Source organism: Mangifera indica, chromosome 12 (assembly GCF_011075055.1).
Source record: "Mangifera indica cultivar Alphonso chromosome 12, CATAS_Mindica_2.1, whole genome shotgun sequence".
NCBI lineage: Eukaryota > Viridiplantae > Streptophyta > Magnoliopsida > Sapindales > Anacardiaceae > Mangifera > Mangifera indica.
Window position 1 is genome coordinate 10,603,953 of NC_058148.1, and position 26,924 is coordinate 10,630,876.

Below are 26,924 nucleotides of genomic sequence, written 5' to 3' on the forward strand. Positions count from 1 at the left end.
CTTATGTCTTATGTGCCTCCTCTTTCATAGTTTAATTTTATGCTCATCTCCTCACAGTTAACTAATCATTAATAATGCATTTCCATGGAAAGCGGCTTCCATACATGCACACATATAAAATTTAAGCCACCGTCAGATTAGAGCAGAGAGAAGATGGAAGTGATGCTGAGTCTTCTGCCGAGCGTTTGTTCAGTTGGCTTCTTAGGATTAGTTTGCTTATTGCTTCATCTGTACGGTAGTATATGGGTCAAGTGTGAGAGAGTGAGGAAGATGCTGCGTATGCAAGGGATAAGAGGGCCTCCTCCTTCGATTTTATATGGAAATCTAGCGGAGATGCAGAGGATTCAAATCAATACAAAGCCATCCAAATTTAACCATGATCTCGTAGCCCACGACTACACTTCTACCCTCTTTCCGTATTTCGAGCAGTGGAGAAAGGAATACGGTAACTTTTCTTGCCTCTGTTATTTGTTTCTTCCATGAAAATTGATCAGTTACAGTCATCAGTGTGTCTTGATCAATTGAATGGTTATTTTGTTTAGTAGTAATGCTATGGCTTTGAAATTGCAAATGAATGAAGGTCCATTATACACGTATTCGACGGGAATGAGGCAACACTTGTACGTGAATCAGCCGGAGCTGGTGAAAGAAATGAACCAAAGCAATACCCTGGACTTAGGTAAGCCTTCTTATGTAACCAAGAAGCTCTCGCCCATGCTTGGAAATGGCATTATAAGGTCCAATGGTCATATTTGGGCTCAACAGAGGAAAATCGTTGCACCCGAGTTCTTCATGGATAAAGTCAAGGTGAGGTGAATTTTTGTGGGTAATTAATAATTTTTATGAAATCTACTACATTAATTCACCATTGCAATATGCAGGGCATGGTGGGGCTAATGGTGGAGTCGACAGAGCCATTGCTGAGAAAATGGGAAGACTGTATAGAAGCTCAAGGTGGGGTGAGTGCAGATATTAGAGTTGATGAGGATTTGAGGGGGTTCTCTGGAGATGTTATCTCTAGAGCCTGTTTTGGTAGCTCTTATTTCAAAGGCAAAGAGATTTTCTCTAAGCTTAGGAGCCTTCAAAAAGCCATATCCAAGCAAAGCTTCCTTTTTGGAGTCACCAGTTTCGCGTATGTTCATATATGTATTATGTTAAAATTAATCAATGTTATAACATGATTAAATCTTTGATGAACATGTGTTTTACAGAGGCAGATTTCTGTCAATGAAGAAGCAAAACGAAATTGGGAGTTTGGAGAGGGAAATAGAGTCGTTGATATGGGAGGCAGTGAAGGAACGTGAACAAGAGATATCTTCATCAGAAAAGGATTTAATGCAGTTGATACTGGAGGGAGCTGCCAAAGACCAATCTCTGGCTACAGCCAAGAGCTTCATTGTTGACAATTGTAAGAGCATTTATTTCGCCGGCCACGAATCTACGGCTGTTGCTGCCTCTTGGACCTTGATGCTGCTTGCTCTTCATCCAGAGTGGCAAGCCCGAATTCGCGCAGACCTTGCCCAAGTTTGTGGTGACAACTTCCCTGATCCCGATTCTCTTCTCCACTTAAAAACGGTACATACTGAAAACTAAAATGAATTGATGACTGATGTGGGTTCAAGTTTAATTAATCTGGGCAAAATTCTCCAGGTGACAATGGTGATTCATGAATCACTGCGGCTGTATCCCCCAGCAGCATTTGTCTCAAGGGAGGCACTTGAGGAGACTCGAGTTGGGAATATCATTATTCCCAAAGGCGTATGTTTATGGACTCTGATCCCAACTCTGCACCGAGACCCTGAAATTTGGGGAGCCGATGCAAATGAGTTCAAACCAGAAAGGTTTTCTGAAGGTGTCTCTAAAGCTTGCAAGTTTCCTCAAGCATACGTTCCCTTTGGACTGGGTCCTCGCCTATGCTTAGGCAAAAATTTTGCAATGGTTCAATTGAAGATTCTCCTCTCCATTATTGTCTCCAAGTTTACTTTCTCATTGTCTCCCAAGTATCAGCATTCTCCTGCATACAGAATGATTGTAGAGCCTCGACATGGTGTACATATCATCTTTCAGAAGATCTAAAATATTGTTTTGATCTCAAAAAGCATGTATTTGGCTAGATGGAGTACCATGCCGCAAACTTAATTTCCTTCATAAATATTTTCTTCATGCCCATTATGCTTTCATTGGAGATGATGGCATATTGTAAGAGTAATGACATCAATCAACTTGCAGTCCTTCAATTGCAGACACACCAGAAATAGCTAAATTTGGCATGAGCTATGTTACCCTTGGATCTTTTTTTTTTTTTTTTCGCATCGTGAAATCTCAGTTAATTAGATTATTATTTTCTGAATAAACTAATTATATTAAATAAAATAAATTTTGAATTTAATGATTAATCTCATAATACTAAATTACGTAAATTAAAATTTGATTTTAATTTATTAAAAAATATATATAAATTCATATTCTTTTATAAAAAAAAATTTTATCTTTTATTATTCAAACTATTTCTCCCTCCAATTTGATGAATGCATAAAAAGAAACTTGTTTTTTAAGAATCACTTCTGGGCATGAACTAGTAATTAATTCTGGAGAATGCTAAACTGCCACATTACTTCTCAACGAATAAATTATCTGTCATTAGTTTAACTTAATTTGACACTAAACTATTTAAGGTTAATTTACCATGTAACTCTTAGGATGCGGTAGGTATGAATAATATTTTATTATTAAAATTAGGGAAATCTAAAAAGGATAAATTAATATGTCTAAATAATTAGTATATTTAATTAGTAATAATAAAATAATATCTAAATATTACTTTAACGTTATTAATATGTTAAATTAAATTTATTAATAATAAAATTATAATAAAATTAAGATTATTTTGATAATTATTTTATAAATTTGTTAATTAGATTATATTGTGTGTTGTCATATCAACTTTTTTGTAAAATAATTATTGTAATTTTTTATTATTTAATTAATCGAATAAAATAATATTAGTAATAAAAAGTAAATTATCAAAATAACCACTTATTCTTCTCAAGCAAACGTACCTTAAAGCATTTTTTAACGAAGATAAGAAAGATACAGGAGTTATTTATTTCTATGCACATTATATATACAAAGACAAAAATAAAAAATAAAAATAATAATTTCTACTGTATTGTAATGCTAAAATTTTCAATAAAATTAGATGTATTTATAATGTTAATGAACATCAATTTAGATATAAATAATGATATGTTATTATATGATTTTAAATAAATAACAAAATAATATTTAATTATATTATAATATATTATTATTGATATTTAAATTAATATTTATTATAAATACATATAATATTACTCTAATGTATTTCTTTTCTTGTGTTGACATGTACCATATAGAAGCTCACATTAGGACAATCTAACTAATAATCATACATGTACGGGAGAAAAAAATCAATAACTTTTCATAATTTTTTAAAATTATAAACAATGCTTTAATAATTGTACTGGGTTTTGATCTGATCAAAAGTTTGATCTAAAATTTTTTGGTTACATCAATTGAATTGATAATCAAACTTGTAACCATAATTGATAATCAATTGAATAAATATATATATTCAAATAAAAATATATATATTTATAATATACCACAACTTCAATTATGGTTTAATGACATTTCACCATCCTTAACAGTTGTTAGGACTTAAGTTTAAATCTCTCAATCGAACCAAACTACCCACCAATCTTGGTCAAATTAGTTTGATCGATTAGTTTAGTTTGATTTTCATAACCATGGTCATAAGTTTCCATTCAACATTTAGTTTAAAAATACTTTTTCACCCTTGAAATACATAAATCACGCTTTATCTTACTAACCACTGAAGTTACTATTCTCATTATCATCAATATAAAATGATCCGATAAACTCTCGAAACTAACCATTTGGAAGGCTTAGGGCCTCTAATCTTATTATAGGACCAACATATCTAATATATTCCTTAAGGTGTGAGTTATTGTTATATGCTAAAAATAATTATTGATATGATGTGAGTTGATTGCTCACAACAAGGAACTATCCAAACATTAAGAGTAATCTATATCCTTTTAGTTGGCATTTTTATAATATGAGAGTAATCATTTACATGTTAATGATTGACATTAACATAGCGTGGGCCAAGATTTGCACACAGTCAATTAACCACTTGGACATGATTTTGATTTTGCATAGAGCACATCGACACTGTTGCAACGTGAGTACTACATTTGATGTGAGTTAATATCTAAATGTTGATAGTTGCCTACAAATTGGTGTGCTTTAAGAATCGGACACGTCATAAATTGACACTACTACAAAATAAGTTGTTTTGTTTTTTATAATGAGCCGTTTATATGTTGTATTAACATGTCTTAGATGATATGGTTATATAAGATTCTCTTTGATGTCTTTCATAAAGGGTCCTGAAAAAAATATTATATCTAAGATCGATAGATTTTAAATTTTGTTTTTCTTTTATAAGGAATCAAAAAAATAGTCAGAAATTGAATATTTGTGTATATTTTCTTTGAAGGTTCTCATTCTAACGTCAAATTATTGATGTATTTGTTGGCACCACTGGGAAGTATACAATACAAAATTTTGTGCAAGATAGAGTATGATAATAGTGATTAAAACTATGAAATCATTCTATTATCTATTATTTTAATGGCAAATGGGAACGAAGAAAATGAGACACAAGAGAGTTGTTGATATGATTTGACTTGTAATCTATGAGCATAAGTCTACAATTATATTATTTATCTCAAGAAAAATGTTTCAATGGAGTATTAATATTGTTTACAAAAGAAATTTCCTAAGGGAGGCTTAGTTTTCTAGAGTTCTAGTGAAAATTTTATGTCTTTTTGAAGGATTCCTTACTTGCCCTTACATCAGTATGATCTTTTATATTTGTATTATGAGAATGTTAGTTATAATATTGTTCATTACATTCAAATTTAAATTCAAAATTTTCTATTTTATTTAATTAGAGATACAATAATTATCTTATCTTAATTTGATAAAGAATTATTGTTTTCAAAAAATGAGACAAGATAAAAATGAAATATAATCTAGAAGGTCATTACCTTTACTTGAGTGACTCCTACCCGTATGTTATATTGAAAAGGTGTTTGGTTATTATTCTTATAGTTTGTCACTTCAATGTGTATCATTTAGTGAGTTATTGTATAATAACTAATTGTTGATGTTGCTTTAAACTGTATATGACAGATTACTTAAAGCTGTGAGGTATTATCCACCTTAACTTTTGTTGGTTTTACGGCTTTGCCTTAAAATGTATTTCACACAGGAAAGAAATGATATGTTTGTATTAACTCATGACCCTTGACTCATATTTGATATAAGATTTTTGACATCGACACAACCCTTAATTGAAAGGGTTTAGGGCCTTGATATACATATATAGCAAACCATTTAAAACTATAATATATTGTCCTCTTTGGTGTGTACTGATCTCACAATTTTGTCCTAAAGAAGTGTCTTACGGTAGAGAAAAAGGTAATGTCTTTACATTGACATAAGACGATCTCAGCTTTTGTTTGATGTGAGATTTTTGCCATCAAACCCCGGACAGGGAGAAGGGGTTATTTTGCTGATATTACAAAGTTTGATGGTCATCTAGCGTTGCTGAACATTGCAATTCCAATTCAAGAAGTGGCAGTACTAAGTCGGGAATACTCAATGATAAGGCTAAAAACATTCCGCGAGAAGGCCCAATTGTGTATCAGGCTCGTCCTTCTTGTTAAATTTGGTAATCCAAGGGATTTGATTTTTGCCATCCTTGAAACTTTACTGTCAAATAATTAAATACTTCTTGATTAATCAATGTATAGATAATAGATTATTTTGTATGATAAATTAACGGTGTAATTGGTGATCAATTGATTTTAATTTTGCTTTGAAGAGTAACCTAACCTAAGTATTTAATAAATATTAATTAATGGTAATCAATTAAAGTAGCAATTAAGTAAGGGAGATTGAATTAATTAATGGCAAAAATTACCACCCAAGGTTGAGAGTAAACACAAAACTCACATTCTTTAATTTTTGAAACCTCAAATATTTACCTATCTGTTAAATTTTACTATTACTCTCAAGGGTAAAATTATTATTTAAAAATTTTATTTAAACTCATATTTTAAAATTATCCTTAAGTTTTAAAATTTTTATTTCTATTCCCTAATTTTATATTTTTTAAATTTAAAAACTGACTTTTTCTAAGTCTAGGGTTGAAAAGCATTTTTTTCCGATATACAATCATCGTCTAGTTTTCTAGAAAATTTCAATTTCACCCCTATTCTTCTTTAATTTTTTCTCCTTTTTTCTAGTGATCATTCACCATCTTTGGCCGTTGGCTTCCTCTCAGTCACTCTCCAACCGTCTTCATTAGAGACTAAAACAAAAAGTTTTCATTTAAAAGTTAACAGATATGAGTTTGAGTTTAGGCTAACCTTTAGATGAAAATAAGCCTTTTGGCCTTAATTGATTAACTAATTAATGCGAAGGCTTTTTAATCTATCTTAGAGCGTGTCCTTCAACATTTACTATATAACTTGCAGAAGCAGATGTCTATCTTGTTTACGGGTAAGGTAAGATCATAACCGAAATTTCCTAAAATGATTACCCTGGAAAACAAGCCAGAATGAAAGTTTCTCAAGAGTTTTGTCACAGTCAAAGTTACTTTCTCCTCCCGCTTCCTATAGAGTCTTCAACAACATTAAAGAACCCAGATTTTATTATCTCTAGCCTTCTGTTGATTGCTGAGGCGGCGTGGAGGTTGATTCTAGTTAATTTACATTGTGCGTGTGAGCCCTACAGGAAGTACCAGGCAGAATCCTAGCTAAAACTTCAGCTGCTGCAAGAAATTCTGTCCTACGATTTAGATACCGTTGCATTTCGGTCCAAAAGCAACAAAACAAAGTAGAGATTTTCTGGGAAAACCAGTTTCATTGTTTCTTTGCCTCTAGTTTTCATTACACCTTCAATACAATTTCATTGAAATTACTGCTGTGGACCTGCGTGTAATTAATGTGTTCCTACAGTGGAAACCTACCGACAGCGAAAATTCAGTCTTACTTCCTCATATTATAAACAACACCACAGGAGATCGATGTTCGTCAAAATATTGCTTCTTCTTCTTGTACTCTTCTTCCTCTCGCTTGATCTTCTACATAGTACATACTAGATATTCTACGTGAATGTTTACAGTTACCCGATATATACCAAATCAATTCTAAACTCGAGCCTTTGCACGATTTGCCTGTGTATACACTAAGTGAAAAATTCCTTAACCCTTATTCCTTTAAATTCTAGCACTTACCCCCAAAATAATCAAATTCAGTTTATATCGAATGTTTATCCACTTGGCATAAGACTTCGCCAATTGAGTAACTTACACTAACTGTCAAAATCTATCGGTATTTTGCCCATATTTCTTAAATCGACTATAACCCCATTCAATCCCATGCAAATATATTCCTACTGTCTTTAGTTCCAATTACATTCACGAAGTAATTACCAAAACAACAATCAAATTCGAACCCAAACTCTCTGATTTTTTTTTGTTTTTTCTTTGCTTGATTTCATGTTTTCAATATGAGATTATGGAAAAGAGAGATAAAAATTGATTGGACTTATTGTTTAGAGATTTGTTGGAAGTTTAGAGATGAGAGAAAATTGTATCTAATTATTTAGGATCGCTGGTTATATTCGTATTAAAACATTAACATGCAATTGCATGGTGGCCGATGGTGGTAAGTGTAAGCATACTGCACTGACATTCTACTGGTGTTAACTTATCTTCTTGGTCAAAGGTCGTGGGGAAATAATTAATTAATAACATTATACAACCCAAACTTCTAAATAAACAACCATAATCAATATTCTAATGGCGGCACCAATTTACTTAAAATGAGAAATCGGTTTGATATTCCATCTTTTTGATATATATAAAACACATTCTTTGGTTAATTCTATTTGAAGCAATTGAATATCTGATTGGGGTCTATATGACATGCCGGATCAATAAAAATACTATACTCAACCTTTGTCATATATTCTATACATTACACTAGATAGATATCATATTTATGGAATACAATTCACTTTTAAAATATCTTAGTAATGAAACGGTAGACACGCAAGACTCAAAATCTTGTGCTAAAGAGCGTGGAGGTTCGAGTCCTCTTCGAGGCATAGTATTGAGAATGCTCATTGAATGAGCAATTCAATAAGAGATCTTGTATCGAATTGATATGTCAATATCGATTTGATCAGAGATATTGGAATTGAAATAAATTCAGTAGCGGATCATGAAATCTTAGTGAGAAGACGTAAGAAAAATAATTAACATCTTGTCAAAAATTACTTGTAGTTTAATATATATTTATGGCCAAAAGACTTATTCTCATTTAAAGTATAGTGCAATCTCAAACTTCTATTTTCAAACTTTCAAAACTTTAAACACTTATTCATAAACTAAAATCTATTAAGATTTTCAGTTAAAGTTAAGGGTAAAATCGTTATTTAACAATATTATTTTAAAAATTAAAAGTTTATATTATTTTACCCTCTTAATTTGAAATACTAACAATTTCTCTCAAAATTAAGTTTTGAAAAGTGACATTTTCCCCCTACCTGCGGTTTTCAAATTTCGCGAACAAATTTCTGAACAACAATGGTCAATCTTTCTCCCTTCCAATATCGTCTCTCCTTCCGATATTCAATATCTGATCAACGAATTCTGAATTCAAAGAAATTCAAATGAAATCTGGATAAATAGTAAAAACTCTTTGTCTAGATCTTCATCGTCTAGAATAAATCGACTTTGTCTGGACGATGACGATGGTCCAAAGAAAGTTAGCTTCGTCTCGTCTAGACAATGACAACAGTCTAGACAAGGAGATCGACCTCATCTAGAGGAGGACAACTCCTCGTTTAGACTATCGTCATCGTTCAGACAAATCTAACCTTGTTTAGACCATCGTCATCATCCAGATAAAGTTGGCTTTATTTGGACTGTTGTTATTATCTAGATGATACCGACTTCATTTGGACGACGAAGAGTTTTGACTCTTCATCTGGAGTTTGTCGAATCCAGACATCATCCATGGATATTGAACATCGGAGGGAGAGACGATACTAAGAGGGAGAGAAATCGATCATCGTTCGTTGGGAATTCATCGATGAAATTTAAAACCCTAGGTAAGGGGAAAATGTTACTTTTCAAAACTTAATTTTTATGATATGAAATTGTTAGTTTTTAAATTAAGGGAGTAAAATGATATAAACTTTTAATTTTTTAAATATTATTATTAAATAACGAGTGAATATTTAAATTTTTTAACAGATTTTAATTCATGAGTGAATATTTAAATTTTTTAAAATTTGGGAATGAGAGTTTTGAATTTCACTATTTCTTGGGTCCGAATAAGTCTGTTGGCCAATATTTACATTGAAATGTCTCGGTCAATAAAGGTTGGCTCATTCATGCGGGTAAAGCTGAAATTTAATATTATGGCTCCCGTTCAACAGCCTCTGGACAAAATAAATGGAAACTATTTGCCTTCCCACGTACAGGTCATTATTTACAGGACCCAGCTCAATTAGTTCCTGATATATATTTTACTCAGGTATAGATAAACCCTACTATAAAAAATGGATACTTCCATAACTGGAAAAGAAAGATGCTTCTAAAAGGATGGTTTGACTCTGTTAATATTTTATTATTAAAATTAAAAAATTATTTTAAAAATAAATTATTTAAAATATTATTAAGTATAAATAATTATCATATTTAATAAAATTTGATAAATATAAATAATTATTGTATTTAATTAGAGATAATATAAAAAATACTGTTAAATTATTTTACTTAAATATTTTTGGGTATAATTATTCTAAAATATTTTTTATATTATTTGTTATATTAATTGAAAATGAAGTTATTTTTATCTTAAAAAATTAATAAATTATAATATAATTATAATAAAATTAAAATTACTTTGATAATTTTTTAATACCTAAAACAAAAATGGTATCACAATATCATTAATAACAGAAAATTATCGTAATATTTTATTATTAATAAATCAAACAAAGTAATATAAATAATAAAAGATAAATTACTAAAATAATTTTTATTAAGTGAAACTACACAGCCCCTAACATGTATAACATACCTAACGCAACGCAACGCATTCCTTAAAAAAATAAAAGAAGAAATTATAAAAAAAATTGTTTACAATTTGAATTTCAATCATGAGAAGGCACCCAAAAATATTTGCGGAAGACCCAGGGATACCCCTTTTTTTTTTTTTTTTTTTTTTTTTTGAACAGCCTTATTTACATATATATAAAAGATTTTCTGTCGTTACCCTCTTCTTTTTCAACAAAAGTTGGTTCACCACTCGTTGAAATGCTCACCGGTCGCCCAAACTATCACCAACACAACAAACGCTTAATTTCTCTCTCAATTTCTGGATGACCGCATAATTATGAGAATGAGATAATATCCCTAATTCTCAGCAACATGACATTTTAAAAAAATTGTGTAATGCCGTGAACGGATGTTCATGCTTCACATGGACGCTCATTTATCACTGGAATTTTTTCAACGGAGTATTTATCCACTTCGACTGATGTGGATACACCAACATTCTTATCCCATGCACGACTGTTCAATATCATAAACAGTTCATACTTTAACTTATTTTCATTCTAATTTAACCATAAATATATTTAGATATATAAATATATATAAAATGATTATTTTATCTTTAAGACGTACTCATAAGTATTTTAGAGTTAAACTCTACATTTCAAGAGTAATTTGTACACTCATTATTGACTTTTTATGACACAAGTCATTTTTACATTGTATTCGCATGTTTTAGATAATATAATTATATAAGATCCTCTTTGATTTTTTTTTGTGAGAAATCCTAAAAAAGATACTCTATCCAAAATCGATAGAGTTTAGATTTTGTTTTTCTTCCGAAAGGCATCGAAAGAAAGGTAAGAGATTGACGATTTGTGGGTATTTTGAGTGAAGACTCTCATTCTACCGTCAAATTATTGATGTATTTCTTTTTATCAATTAGAAATATACATTATAGAGTTTTATACAAAATATATTTTGACAATAACGATTGAAATTATAAAATCATTTGATTATCTATTATTTTAACGACAAATAAAAATAAAACAAATGAGACATAAAAAAGTTGTTAATGTAATTCAACTTATTGTTTAGGAGTTCATGTTCAAGATTATGTTATTTACCCTTAGAAAAGTGTTTTAATAAAGTATTAATATTGTTTACAACAAAATTTCCCCAAGGCAAACTTCGTTTTCTAGAGTTTTAGGAAAGATTTTGTCTCTCGTAAGGATAATTGCTTTTTAAGAAATTTAACTTTTTACGTGGGCTCCTCTTTTATTATTTAAACTATCTTTTAGGATAATTAATTTTAATTTTGCTTTGAAGAATAACCTAAGTATTTAATAAATATTAATCGAAGGTGATCACTTAATAAACCTTGAAGTAGCAATTACGTTGTGACTCTGTCAGCGAGATTTAATTAATTAATTAATTAATTAATTAGTGCGAAGGGTTTTTAATCTATCTTAAAACGTGCCCTCCAACATCAACCGTATAACTTGCAGAAGCAGATGTCTATCTTGTTTATGGGTTCCTAAATCGATTTATTGGGAAAACAAGCCAGAATGTAAGTTTCTCAAAGGTTTTTGTCACAGTCAAAGTTACTTTCTCCTCCTCAGACAAAACGCGGCCGGGTAGTTGACTTGAAATGCGTAACTTTCTGGTCTTCAGCTTCTTATAGAGTTTTTGACAACATTAAAAAACCCAGATTTTATTTTATCTAGCCGTCTGTCGATTGCTGAGGCCGTGTAGAGGTTGATTCTACGTAACTTACATTGTGCGTGTGAGCCCTACAGCAAGTAACAGGCAGAATCGTAGCGAAAACTTCAGCTGCTGAAAGAAATTTCTAACCGGCGATTTAGATACCGTTGGATTTCAGTCCAAAAGCAACAAAACAAAGTAGAGATTTTCTGGGAAAACCAGTTTTATTGTTTCTTAGCCTCTAGTTTCATTACACCTTCAATACAATTTCATTGAAATTACTGCTGTGGACTTGATATGTGTTCCTACAATGGAAACCTACTGACGGCAAAAATTCGGAGTTACTTCCTCAAAATCCCTATATAAACGAGACCAGGGGAGACTGATTTTCCTCAAAATATTGCTTCTTCTTCCTATACTCTTTTTCCTTGTGCTTGATCTTTTACTTCCTGTAACTTTCCGCTATACTAAGAAACTTAGATCAGTTCCTTAAATCACAAATGGGAGAGACTCACCCCAGCCATCCAGAGCATGAACTCGAGTTCAAAAACTTTAAAAAAATCTACACGTGTGATGGCTGCAAGCAGCGAGGCTTTGGTTCAAGATACAGATGTGATCTCTGCGACTTTGACCTTCATACAGAATGTATGGTCGCAAAGCCTACTGCTCATCACGACTTCTTGGAGAATTCAGCCTTCAAATTACTATATGAACCTCCTCCAGTTAAGAAATGCTTCTGTGAAGATGATTGTCGTAGATGCTGCGACGCCTGCGGACAACCTGTGAAAGGTTTTGTCTATCACGATGAAAAGAACAACTGGGATTTGCATCCTTGTTGCCAAAAGTTACCCTGCGAGGAACCCTCTGATGGTGTTCTGTTTAAGCTTTCTGAAAAGGCGTTATCAGAGTGCTATTTTTGCAATAAGACAAAGCGTGAATGCACTGCATCCCAAATTGAGGGGTGGTCTTATGTATCCAAGTGCAAGAAATTTAACATTCATGTGAATTGTTTAACAAAAAAGATTCTGGAGGGACGTGAGAATAGGGCTTACCAGGATGATAATAGTTTGGCTCTTCAGAAATTAGAGTTTTCTCTTCAACGTCAGAATAGAAATCGAAGAAATGGTAACAAATTTGTCAGGATAATGAAGATACTCTTCAAAACCATTGCAGCAATTCTTCTTGGCGATCCAACCATAGGCCTTACATGTCTCGTGGTGGAGCTCCTCGCAAAATGACCATTGGTTTGTTTATTAGAAGGTTAATAATCAAGCTAGCTATACAAGGGTATATCAAGTTCTTTCTTGAGGCACTCCACAATCGATCAAGCTATATAATAATTCGTCTCTGGTTGAACTTGAACTCAAATTGAAGCTTGTTTTGGGTGTGAGAAGACAATAAAAGGAGTGAACAAATTTCTTTTCATTTTGCTAAGATTTCAGCATTTCAATTTTAATTTAAGAGTTTCTTATAATGTTGATCTCTATTGTATTTCACAGGTGTGCTTCCCCTCAATAATAATTAATTTCTTATATTTCATTTCCTTTCTAAGTGTTTTTATTCACCCATCATTCCAGTGACCTTTTTTTTTTTTTTTTGATAAAATGTACAGATTCTCACACGCAGAATTTTTTATTCCAATCAATTTCAGCCTTGATGAGAAAAATAAGAAAATAAAATATTTTTTAATTATTTTTCTTTTCCATCGTTGTCCATTATTATTTTGTTTTCACCATTTGATTCAACATTAATCTCATAAAAATAATTTTGATTGTGACAACATAAAGAAATTCAAATTACAGTTTCAGAAACAAAATAATAAAGGGTATTAAGTGAAAAATGGTTTTCTTTATATATGAGGTATATTAAAATAATTAATTCACTTCTTTTTAATTATTAATTTAAAATTACCTATTTTTTCAACAAAAAAAATATTGAGAGTTTGAGACCAAATTTTCCTTAGTAACATTCCCACCAATCTGCTTGGTGGAGGGCCTGGAGGCCCATACAATGTTACAGAATTGAGCCCACACAAAGTCGTAATGGACTTTATTCTCATCCCTCTTGACATGAAAAGTTTACAATTATCCTGTATATGTTTAATCAATTCCAAACTCGAGACTTTACATGATTTCTCTGAGTGTGCGCTAAGTTAAAAAATCCTTAACCCCTACTTAAATTCTAGCGCTTACCCTGCTCAATAATCAAACTCAAGTGATATCAGATTGTTTATCCATTTGGTTTAAAGTTACGCCATTTGAGTAACTTATAGTAAGTGCCAAAATACACCGCTATTTTGTCTATAATTCACAAATCAAACAAGAACCCATTTTATCTCATGTGAAATTTATCCCTACTATTTTCAATTCTAACTACATCCATGAGTTAATTACAAAAACTACAATCAAAGGCATTATTAATGAATTTAATGTTTAGAACTGGATTGACAAATTTTAAGTTAATTTAGATTAAACTTAATACGGGAATGTGAAGCTTTTTTTAACTTGGTTTCATGTTTTCAATGCGAGATTATGCGAAAAAGAGATAAAGATCGATAGAGTTGATTGTTTAGAGTTTTGTTGGTAGCTTAAGGATGAAAGCAAATTTGTATTTAATTAAGTTTGTTTGTTATTATAATATAAAGTTAGGCTTGCTGGTTGTATTCGAATTAACCCCTTCAAATGTAGTTTATATAATTAATTTCCCAAAATTAATATATAATTGGATAGCAAGTAATCGATATATGTCTATCTCTTAAATTCTATTACTATAAGAACGGTGATAGACCTTGAAGATGAGAATATTAAAAAGTTAGTCCCTTCAAACCTAATCATTTTGTAGCTTCCTCGATTACCTTACATTTGTAAGAGTGAGTTTAGATTGTTTTTTCCCCATCATTCGGTGGGCTCATTGGTTTTGTTAATATAATTTTTTACTTAACCGAAAAGAAAAGGGTTGTCACTAATGGTGGTAAGTATATTGTGTTGAAAACAAAAATTATATACAGTGATGTTTTACTGAAACGAAAAACTCATTTCAAACCTTAATAGAGACCCAATGGCATATCAAGGCATTTTTTGTCACCAACCAAAAGTACGTACTACATGGTTTTATGCCAAAATACGTCTTGATAATGATAATTTAAACTATTAAAATTATTTGATTATATATTATTTTAATGACAAGTGAGAATGAAACGAATGAGATACAAAAGAGTTGTTAATGTGATTCGACCTATTACTTAATAGTCTAGGTTCATGATTATGTTATTTATCTTTTGGCCAATATTTACATTGAAATGTCTTGGTCAATAAAGGTTGGCTCATTCATACAGGTAAGCTTAAATTTAATCGAAATTTAATATTATGGCTCCCGTTCAACAGCCTCTAGACAAAATAAATGGAAACTATTTGCCTTCTACGTACAGGTCATTATTTACAAGACCCAGCTCAATTAGAGTCATTAATACTTAGCTTAAGTATATCAAAGTTGCATTTAAAAATATTTCATAGTTTAAAAACATTTGAAATTGTTCAAAAATTACTTCATATTTTTTCCTGATATGTGGGATATTAATTAAAATCGATAAAATTTTTTTCGCATAAACGTTTTTAGGCAAACGTACAATAGTTTTATTTTTATAAGCAATTTTTTTTTGTAACTCTAAAAATACCCTCTGGCTTATTACATTATTTTCAACCATTCCATATGTGAGATTTCAAGGGCTGTATAGGATGCGTAAGTGCATGGGTGCGTACAGAGTGCATGGGTGCGTGGGTTATCATGGAGTATGCACAGGATGCGTGAGTGCGTGCAGATACGTGAAGAGTGTATGGGTGCGTACAAGGTGTGAGGTGCATGAGTGCATGCAAAATACGTGAGTGCATGAGTGTGTGCAGGGTGCATATGCACCCTCATATATATATATATTATATATATATATATATATATATATATATTATATATATATATTATATATTATATATTAAATAATATAATATAATATTTAAATAATATAATAAATATATATTTAAAAATTATTATTATTATTTTTATATATTATATTAAATATTATAATATTTAATATATATATTTTTTATATTTTTTAAATATTATATTATATTATAATATATATATATATATAATATATTTATATATTTATATTTGTTACGCACCCACGCACTCTGCACGTACTCATGTATCTTGTACTCATCTTACGTACCCTGTATTCACCCTACGCATCATGCACGTATCCACGTACCTTATACGCATCCATACACTGTGATACGCATATGTAAATTGTTGAAAATCACGTAATAAATCAGGGAGGATATTTTTGAAATTAAAAGTAAATTTGCTTATAAAAGTAAAATCGTTATACGTTTGCCTAAAAAAGTTTACGCGGAAAAAATTTTGTCGATTTTAATTAATATCAGATAGATAAATCCTTATGTGAAAAATGGATACTTCCATAACTGGAAAAGAAAGATGCTTCTAAGGGATGGTTTGGTTTGATTAATATTTTATTATTAAAATTAAAATATTATTTTAATGATAAATTATTTAAATGATTATTATATATAAATGATTATCATATTTGATAAAATTTAATAAGTATAAATAATTATTATATTTTATTAGAGATAATAAAAAAATATTGCTAAATTATTTTATTTAAATACTTTTAGATATAATTATTCTTAAATATTTTTTATATTACTTGTTATATTAAATGAAAATGAAGTTATTTTTATCTTAAAATTTAATAAATAATAATATAATTATAATAAAATTAAAATTATTTTGATAATATTTTAATACATATAGTGAAAGTGGTGTCACAATATCATTAATAATAGAAGATTATCATAATATTTTATTACTAAAAAATTAAATAAAATAATATAAATAATAAAAAATAAATTATTATTGAATGAAACCAAATGACCTCTAACATGTATAATGTACCTAATGTGTTCCTTAAAAAAATAAAAGAAGAAATTATGAAAAAAAAAGTATAAAAATTGTTTACAATTTGAATTTCAATCATGAGAAGTGAAGGCATCCAAAAATGTTTGCGGGAGACCTAGGGAATGATTTTTTTTCAAAAAAAAATATATATATAAAAGATTTTCTGTCGCTACGCTCTTCTTCTTCAACTAAAGTTGTTTCACCACTCGTTGAAATGCCCACCGGTCACCAGAACTACCACCAACACAACAAACGCTCAATTTCTCTCTTTCTTTTTGGAAAACCACATACTAATGAGAATGGGATAATATCCCTAATTCTCAACAACATGATTTTAAAAAAAAAAAAATTTCATAACATCGTGAACAAACATTCATACTTTACATAGATGTCCGTTTATCACTTAAATTTTTTCAATGTAACATTTATCCACTTTGACTGATGTGGATATATCGATATTCTTATTGCATACACAACTGTTTAACATCATAAACAGGTCATACTTAATTTATTTTCATTCCAACTTAACCATAAACATATTTAGACATATAAATACATATTAAATAATTATTTTACCTTTGAGAAGTACATGTGGTATTCTAGAGTTTAAACTCTACATTTTAAGAGTAATTCATATACTCATTATTGACTTTTTATGACACAAATTGTTTCTACATTGTATTTGCATATTTTAGATTATATGACTATATAAGATCTTCTTTGATGTCTTTTCGTGGGAAGTCCTAAAAAGGATCCTTTATCCAAGATTGATAGAGTTTAAAATTTGTTTTTCTTCCAAAAAGTATAAAAAGAAAGGTAAGAGAGTGACGATTTGTGGGCATTTTGAGTGGAGGTTTTCATTCTACCATCAAATTATTGATGCATTTCTTTTTACCAAATTAGAAGGACGAAATATAGAGTTTTCTATAAAATAGATTATGATAATGGCGACTGAAACTATATAATCATTTGATTATCTATTATTTTAATAGCAAGTGGGAATAAACCAAATAAGATACTAGAGTGTTATTAATGTGATTCGATTTATTATCTAGAAGTTTTTGTTACCCATTATGTTATTTAGGTATCGAGAAGCATTTTAATAAAGTATTAATATTGTTTACAAAAAAATTGTCCAAGGCAAACGTAGTTTTCCAAAGTTTTAAAAAAGTTCTTTGTGTGTTTTTAGGGTTAATTGGTCTTCTAGAAATTTAGCTTTCTTATATAAGATCCTCCTTTTCTGTGATTCAAATTATCTTTTAGAAATAATTAATTTTAAATTTACTTTGAAGAGTAACCTAATTATTGAATAAATATTAATTAATCGTAATCAATTAATAAGCTTGAAGTAGTAATTAAGTTGTGACTCTGTAAGAGGGATTAAATTAATTAATTAATTAATGCGAAGGCTTTTTGGTCTATCTCAGAACGTGTCCTCCAACAGTTACAATATAACTTGCAGAAGCAGTTGCCTACCTTGTCGGTGGGCAAGGTCAAATCATGACCGAAATTTCCTAAAGGCCAAACGACTATTTTCCACCCAAGGTTTGATGTTTTCTCAAATGTCCCCCTTTAACTATAGAAATACCAAACACCCACCCATAACTGGTTAGATTTAACAGAACCCTAACGTCTAAAATTTTTATCTCTTTTTGCCTCCTTAAACTTTAAAAACTAAAATTTTCCCTCAGCCTAAGTTTTAAAAAATCGTAATTTCACCCTAGGGTTTGGTTTTGAAATCTCCGGTGACCTCTCCAGCTCCATTGTCGACGGCTTCTCCCTCCCGAAGCAACCTCTCCTTTCGGAAGACGACTTCGTCTTCCCAGAAGAAAACCTCTGGGAAGACGACGACTTCGTCTTCGTCTTCCCCGACGAAGTTCTTCGTCTCTCAAAATGTCTCTGACGTCGATCGGGCCTCCAGGGGGAGGAAAGAGATATCCAGAAGGAGAGGTTGCTTCGGGAGGGAGAAACCGTCGGCAATGGAGCCGGAGAGGTCACCGGAGATTTCAAAACCAAACCCTAGGGTGAAATTACGATTTTTTAAAACTTAGGGTGGGGGAAAATTTTAGTTTTTAAAGTTTAGGTGGGCAAAATATATTCTATTTTAGTTTATTTTTAATATTATAGCAAAAATAATGATTTTACCCTTACCACCGTTAGAGTTTTGTTAAATCTAATCGGTCATGAGTGGGTGTTTGATGTTTCCATAATTAAAGGGTGAAAACTTGAGAAAACATCAAACCTTGGGTGGGAAATAGTCGTTTGGCCTTTCCTAAATTGATTTACTTGGCAAACGAGCCAGAATGAAAGTCGGTCAGGGGTTTGTCACAGTGAAAGTTACCGTCTCCTTCTAAAACACAGCGCGATCGGGTGGTTGACTTGAAATACGTGGCACCAGTAACTTCTGGTCTTCAGTTTCCTATAGAGTATTCACTATTCAACAACGTGAAAGAACCCAGATTTTTATTATCTCAAGCCGTCTGTTGATTGATGAGGCCGCGTAGAGGTTGATTCTACTTGACTTACATCGTGCGTGTGAGCCCTACAGCAAGTAACAGGCAGAATCCTAGAGAAAACTTCAACTGCTGAAAGAAATTTCTATCCTACGATTTGGAGACCGTTGGATTTCAGTCCAAAAGCAACAAAACAAAGTAGAGATTTTCTGGGAAAACCAGTTTTATTGTTTCTTTGCCTCTAGTTTTCATTACACCTTCAATACAATTTCATTGAAATTACTGCTGTGGACTTAAGATGTCTTCCTACAATTGAAACCTACTGACAGCGAAAATTCGGTGTTACTTCCTCAAAATCATATTACGCCCATATAAAAGAGACCAAAGGAAATTGATGTGCTTCAAAACATTGCTTCTTCTTCTTATACTCTTTTTCCTTGTGCTTGATCTGATACTTCCGGTAACTGTCCACTATACTAAGAAAACTTAGATCAGTTCCTAAAATCACAAATGGAAGAGATTCACCCCAGCCACCCGGAGCATGAACTCGAGCTCAAAAGCTTTGAAAAACCCTACACGTGTGATGGCTGCAAGCAGCGAGGCTTTGGCTCACGATACAGATGCGATCTCTGCAACTTTAACCTTCATAAAGAATGTAGGTTCCCAAGCCCTACTGCTCATCACCACTTCTTAGAGAATTCAGCCTTCAAATTACTATATCAACCTCCAGTTAAGAAATGCAACTGTGGAAATGATTGTCCTAGATGCTGTGACGCCTGTGGACAACCTGTGAATGGTTTTGTCTATCACGATGAAAAGAACAACTGGGATTTGCATCCCTGTTGCCAAAACTTGCCCTGCGAGGTATTATTTGATGGTGTTCGGTTTGAGCTTTCTGAAAAGGTGTCGTCAAAGTGCTATTTCTGCGGCAAGACAAAGCCTGAAGGCACTGCATCCGAAATTGAGGGGTGGTCTTATGTATCAAAGTGCAAGAAATTTAACATTCATGTGAATTGTTTCACAGAAATGATTCTGGAGGGATACGAGAATAGGGCTTACCAGGATGATTATAGTTTGGCTCTTCAGAAATTAGAGCTTCCTCTTCAACGTCAGAATAGAAATCGAAGAAATGGCAACAAATTTATCAGGATAGTGAAGATGTTCTTCAAAACCATTGCAGCTATTCTTCTTGGCGATCCAACCATAAGCCTTACTTGTCTCCTGGTGGAGTTCCTCGCAAAATGAGAACTGCTTTTTCATTAGAAGCTTACTAATGAAGCTAGCTATACAACGGTATATCATGTTCTTTCTTGAGGCAGTCGACTATCGATCAAGCTATATAATACTTCGCCTCTGGTTGAATTTGAACTCCAAATGAAGCTTTGATTGTGTGTGGTAAGATAATAAAAGGAGTGTAAGAATTTTTTTTCACTTTGCTGAGAATTCAGCATTTCAATTTTAGTTTAGAGTTTCTCGTATTGTTGATCTCTATTGTATTTCACATGAGTGCTTCCCTCAATAATATTTCATTCTCTTTCTAAGTGTTTTCATCCACCCATCAATATTCCAGTGGCCTTTTTTATTTTTGATCAAATCTACAAATTCTTATATGCACAATTTTTATTCCAGTCAATTTCAACCTTGATGAGAAATAAGAAAATAAAACAAAATATTTTTTAATAATTAATTTTCTTTTCCATCGTTGTCCACTTATGAACTAAACAATAGTTTAATCAAATCTTAATTTGACTCAGCATTAATCTCATAAAAATAATTTTAATTATGACAACATAAAGAATTTCAAATTACAGTTTTAGAAAAATAATAATAAAGGGCATCGACGGAAAAATGGTATATTAAAATAATTAATTCACTTCTTTTTTTAATTATTAATTTAAAATTACATATTTTTTCAAAAAATAATTATAGGGAGTTTGAGACCTTTAAAAGGAAATTTGATACATCACTCTTCTAATTTTGGTCCAAGACATTCAATGGCTGACTGAATTCGGGTCTTGTCCTTTTGGGTTAAGACTCACTGGTATATTCTAAGTACATCACCAGATTTTTTTGAATAACATTCCCACTAATTTGCTTGGTGGAGGCCCATGCAACATTACAGAATTGAGCCCACACAAAGTCATAATGAACTCTATTTTCATCTCTCCTGACTTGAAAAGTTTACAATTACCCCGTTTATGTCTAATCAATTCTAAACTCGAGATTTTACATGGTTTGTCTATGTATATGCTAAGTGAAATTTTCCTTAATCTCTATTTAAATTTAGCACTTGTCCCACAAAATAATCAAACTCAGGTGGTACTCGATTATTTATCCACTCGGCAGAAAGTTACGTCATTTGAGTGACTTACACTATGAACCAAAGTACATTGGTATTTTGCCTATATTTTTCAAATAGACTAAGAACCCATTCAATCTCCTATTAAATTTATCCCTACCATCTTTAATTCCAACCATATTAATGAGTTAATTAATAAAACTACAGTTAAATTTAAAATCAAACTCTCATATTCGTAACTATGTTTTAAAATCTTAAATTCATGAATAAAAATCAAAAGGAGTTGGAATTGATTGGAACCGTCTTTGTTCTCTTACAATTTTACACAAATAGTGTCACGAAGGCCCTTCGTTGACAACACTAAAAAGAAAGAAACGTCGCCTAAAAATAGCAAGAGAAGTCAACCATCATCAAAGAAAATCTCTGAAAAAATGGAAACCTTTGTTGGGGGGGGGGGGGGGGGGGGGAATGTTACTTTTTAAAATTTAGTCTGGGAAAAAATTACTAGTTTTTAGAATTTAAGAAAGAAAATGATATAAAATTTTTAAACAAAGGGATATAATAATTTTAACAGTTCATAAGCGAGTATATAGGTTTTAAAAGATAAATTATAGAAACTTGGGATAAAAGTAATATTTAGGTAAAAATAAGTCATTTGGCTTAAGTAATAAAATATTACTTAATTATATGATGACATATTATTAATAATATTCAAATTAGTAGTCATCATAAGTATATATAATATTACTCTAATTTTGTTCTTAATACACATAATATCACTCAAATATTTTTCTCTTCAACAAATACTGGGACTTTGTATCCAAACCAACTTGCCCACCAAATCCTAGTCTAACATTTTTAATCAAACTTGCTCCCAATAATTTCATAAAAAGTGAATTACATTTTTTACCAAAGGTTTAAAGTAAAAACCGTTTTTACCCCTAGAATCTATAAATCACACTTTTTTACCCAAAACCATAAACATAAAAAAGGATCTGACTGAGGTGCAAAATTTCTAATTACCATGTCACTTCTAATTGTTTCACTTTGAAATTTATCTATCATACTACCCTTAACATATTTATCATAATTCCCCTAAAAGCAAACCCATAAAATCTTGCTAACCATATAAGTTATTATTTTTCATTATCATCAATATGAAATGATCTTGTAAGCCTCCTAACCTAACCATTTGGAAGGCTCAGGGTCTCTAATCTTGTTACAGGACTAATATATCTAATATTTTTCTTTAGGGTGTGATTATAGTTGCACATTAAAAGTAGTCGTTATTATGATGTGTGTTGTTTGCTCGTAGCGAGGCAATATCCAAACATTAAGAGTCATCTACACACTTTTGGTTGATATTTTTATAATATGAATAACCTTCTACACATTAATGGTTGATGTTAATGAGACATCAATTAAGATTTTCACATAATCAATCAATTACTTTGACATGAGTTCAACTTTCAATATCACAATTAAGATTGTCACAATGTGAGTAATCCATTTGATGTGAGTAAATATTTGAATGTTGGCAGTTGTCTATACATTAAAGAATGGTGTATTTAAAGTGTGAGCAAATTGTTTGAGGTAGATTGACATCTTCATTCTAAAAATCAGGCATGTCATAAATTGACACCACTATTATATAAATTATTTTCCTTTTGGTAAGTTAAACTCTACATCCTGAGAGTAATCTATACACTAAGTGTTGATTTTTTATGACACAATCATTTCTACATTGTATTAGTATGTTTTAAATTATATGACTATACGAGATCTTTCTTGATGTATTTTTTGTAAGGAGTCCTAAAAAAAATACTCTATCTGAGATCGATAGATTGTAAATTTTGTTTTTCTTTCACGAGATATCAAAAGAATAGTAAAAGATTGATGATTTGTGAGTATGTTCAGTAAAAACTCTCATTCTATGTAATATAAAGTTTTGTGTAAAAGAAGTTATAATAATAATGACTGGAACCATAGAATTATTCAATTATCTATTATATCAATGGTAGGTTATAATAAAACAAATGAGACACAAGAGAGTTGTCAATGTGATTTGACCTATTATTTAAGAGTTTATGTTATGTTATTTATCTCTAGAAAAGTATTTTGATAGAGTATTAATATTGTTTACAGAAGAAATTCCTAAGGCAGACTTAGCTTTTTAGAGTTTTAGTGAATGTTTTGTGTCTCTTTGAATGATTTCTTACTTGCCCTTACCTCTGTATAATCCATAATATTTATGGAATGAAAATGTTGGTTACAATACAATCCATTACATTTAAATTTAAATTCAATAATTTCCTATATTGTTTCATTATGAATAGAGTAATTATCTTGTCATGATTCAATAAAAAAATACTGTTTTCTAATGTAGACATAAGATAAAAATGAAATGTAATCTAAAAGATAATTGTTTTTGCTCTTATGACTGCTATACCAAGAATGTGTCTAGTCATTGATTCTTCATTTGTCAATTCATTAGGTACCATTTTGTGAGTTTCATCAAAGAGAAATTTTATTATATAATAATCAATTGTTATTGTTGTCTTGATCTGCATTTAACAGACTACTCAAATATGTGAGGTATTATCTATCTTGACCTCATTTTGGTCTCATAGTATTGCCCTTAAAAGGCACTTCATAGGGGAGGGGGAGATGGTTAGTTTATATTTACTCAAAGTCTTTGACTCATATTCAATATATAATATTTGACATTAACACAACTCCAGTTGAGGGGTTTAGAGAGCACACTTGACATCATCCCCACATATAATGTTACTGTAAATGTTGTTTTGATATAACATATTAGTCCATTTAAAACCATAAGGTATTGTACCCTTTAACCAGCATCGACCTTATAATTTTACCCTTAAAAAGCATCTTGTAAGGGAGAGGAAGGCAATCTAAGACTCTTGGTTCTTTTTTCTATACGAAATTTTTCACATCAAATCCCAGCAAGGAGGAGGGGTTATTTTGCTGATGTTACAAAGTTTAATGGTCATCTATCGTTGCAGAACACTGCGTTTCCAATTCAAGAAGCGACACTACTACTTCGGAAGTACTCAGTGATAAGGAAGGCTGAACTTTATGCAAGAAGACACCATCAGGCTCGCCGCTTCTGTTATATTTGGTAAACCAAGGGATTTGATTTTTGGCATCCTCGAAACTTTACTGTCAAATAATTAAATACTTCTTGATCAATCAATGTCTATATAATGGATTATTAATTTTGCATGATAAATTGACGGTGTAAATGGTAATCAATTAATATTAATTTTGCTTTGAAGAGTAACCTAAGTATTTAATAACTATTACATATATTTATTACAAGCTTGAAGTAGCAATCAAATTGTGACTCTGTAAGCTAGATTAAATGACTTAATTAATTAGTGCGAAGGCTTTTTAATCTATCTCAAAATGTGCCCTTCAACATTTACTGTTTAACTTGCAGAAACAGATCCAGGATTATCTTGTTTATGGGTAAGGTGAAATTATAACCGAAATTTCCAAAATTTATAAACTTGGAAAACAAGTCAGAATGAAAGTTTCTCAAGGGTTTCGTGAAAGCAAAGGCTACTTTCTCCTTCTTAGACACAACGACGCGGCCGGGTAGTTTTTCTTTTTGTCTACTAGGAATTCCGCGAGAACCAGAGTGGACTTCGGACCGCATCAATTACACTAGTAGATTTGATACACGGAAACTCTATTTTGCTACTAAAGCTACAACTTGGGAGTTGCCGGGGGTAGTTGGATTGGAATAAAATCGTTATAATATTTTCAGTGTTTATTCCCAAAACCAACTAATTTTGCTAATATTAGAAAGACACGTGGCACCAGTAACCTCTGTTCTTCAGCTTCCTATAGAGTATTCAACATCATTAAACAACCCAGATTTTATTATCTCTACCCGTCTGTTGATTGCTGAGGCTGCGTAGAGGTTGATTCTTGTTAACTTACATTGGCCGTGTGAGCCCTACAGAATGTAATGGGAAGAATCCTAGCGAAAACTGCAGCTGCTGCGGGAAATTTCTGTCCTACAGCTTCTGCGAAAACTCCTGTCTTGCTATCAATCAAAATCCTACCTCCTGACAGCGAAAATTCTGTGTTACTTCCTTATATTACGCCTATTTAAAGATCAAAGCTGATTGATGTTCGTCAAAATATCGCTTCTTCTTCTTATGCTCTTTTTCCCTTGAGCTTGATCTTCTACATACTAGATCAGTTCTTAAAGTCATAAATGGGAAAGATTCACCCCAGCCACCCGGACCATGAACTCCAGCTCAAATGCTTTGAAAAACCCTACACCTGTGATGGGTGCAAGCAGCGAGGCATTGGATCACGATACAGATGTGATCTCTGCAACTTTGAGCTTCATGAAGAATGTATGTTCGCAAGCCCTACTGCTCACCACGACTTCTTCAAGAACTCAGACTTCAAATTTCTATATCAACCTCCAGGTCAGGAATACTTTCGTGAAGATTATCGATACTGTGACGCCTGTGGTCAAACTGTGAAAGGTTTTGTCTATCACAATGAAAAGAACGGGTGGGATTTGCATCCTTGTTGCCAAAAATTGCCCTGCAAGGTACCCATTGATGGTGTTCGGTTTGAGCTTTGTAAAAAGGTATTATCGAAGTGCCATTGGTGCAACAAGAAAAAGCCTGATGGCAGTGTATCCAAAATTAGGGGGTGGTCTTATGTATCCAAGTGCAACAAATATCACATTCATGTGAATTGTTTCAAAGAAATGGTTCTGGAGGGATGGGAGAATAGGGCTTGCCAGGATGATTGTAGTTTGACTTTACAGAACTTGGAGCTTCCTCTTCAACGTAAGAATAGAAATCAAAGAAATGGTAACAAATTTAGCATGATGGTGAAGATTTTCTTCAAAACCATTGCAGCTATTCTTCTTGGCGATCCAACCATTAGCCTAACTTGTCTCCTGGTGAAGTTCCTCTCAAAATGACCATCGGTTTGTTTATTAGGAGCTAATAATCCTATATGTATTTATTTTAGGTACACAATTATATACATATTTGTATATGTCATCACATAATTGAGTATTATTTTATCTTTAATTCAAAATCACTCGATCATATGATGACATATAAACATACATATATTTGTATACTTAAAATAAGTATATATAATGTTATTGATTTGAAACTTACTAATCAAGCCAGCTATGTGGGCACAATAAGATTTCCTTGAGGCAGTTGACTGTCGATCAAGCCATGTAATACTTAAATATTCTTAAATCCTTAAATTTCACTTCAAT

The 26,924-nt window shown here is 31.5% G+C and overlaps 4 protein-coding genes across 4 annotated transcripts; all 4 read left to right on the top strand.

Moving 5' to 3' along the window:
* LOC123192473 (cytochrome P450 714A1-like) lies at nt 1–2,246 on the top strand. The gene is made up of 5 exons (XM_044605041.1): nt 1–445; nt 581–807; nt 882–1,132; nt 1,212–1,575; nt 1,651–2,246. The coding sequence occupies exons 1-5, from the start codon at nt 154–156 to the stop codon at nt 2,074–2,076; spliced, it is 1,560 nt and encodes a 519-aa protein (XP_044460976.1). The 5' UTR covers nt 1–153; the 3' UTR covers nt 2,077–2,246.
* A 9,845-nt stretch (nt 2,247–12,091) lies between these two features.
* Nucleotides 12,092–13,455, top strand: LOC123193644. The gene has a single exon (XM_044606704.1). The coding sequence runs from the start codon at nt 12,412–12,414 to the stop codon at nt 13,147–13,149; it is 738 nt and encodes a 245-aa protein (XP_044462639.1). The 5' UTR covers nt 12,092–12,411; the 3' UTR covers nt 13,150–13,455.
* A 6,390-nt stretch (nt 13,456–19,845) lies between these two features.
* LOC123192055 lies at nt 19,846–20,580 on the top strand. The gene has a single exon (XM_044604524.1). It carries the CDS (start codon nt 19,846–19,848, stop codon nt 20,578–20,580), a length of 735 nt encoding a protein of 244 aa, XP_044460459.1.
* Nucleotides 20,581–25,883: 5,303 nt separating this feature from the next.
* On the top strand, nt 25,884–26,612 carry LOC123192056. Its single transcript, XM_044604525.1, has one exon. The coding sequence runs from the start codon at nt 25,884–25,886 to the stop codon at nt 26,610–26,612; it is 729 nt and encodes a 242-aa protein (XP_044460460.1).
* Nucleotides 26,613–26,924: the final 312 nt, after the last annotated feature.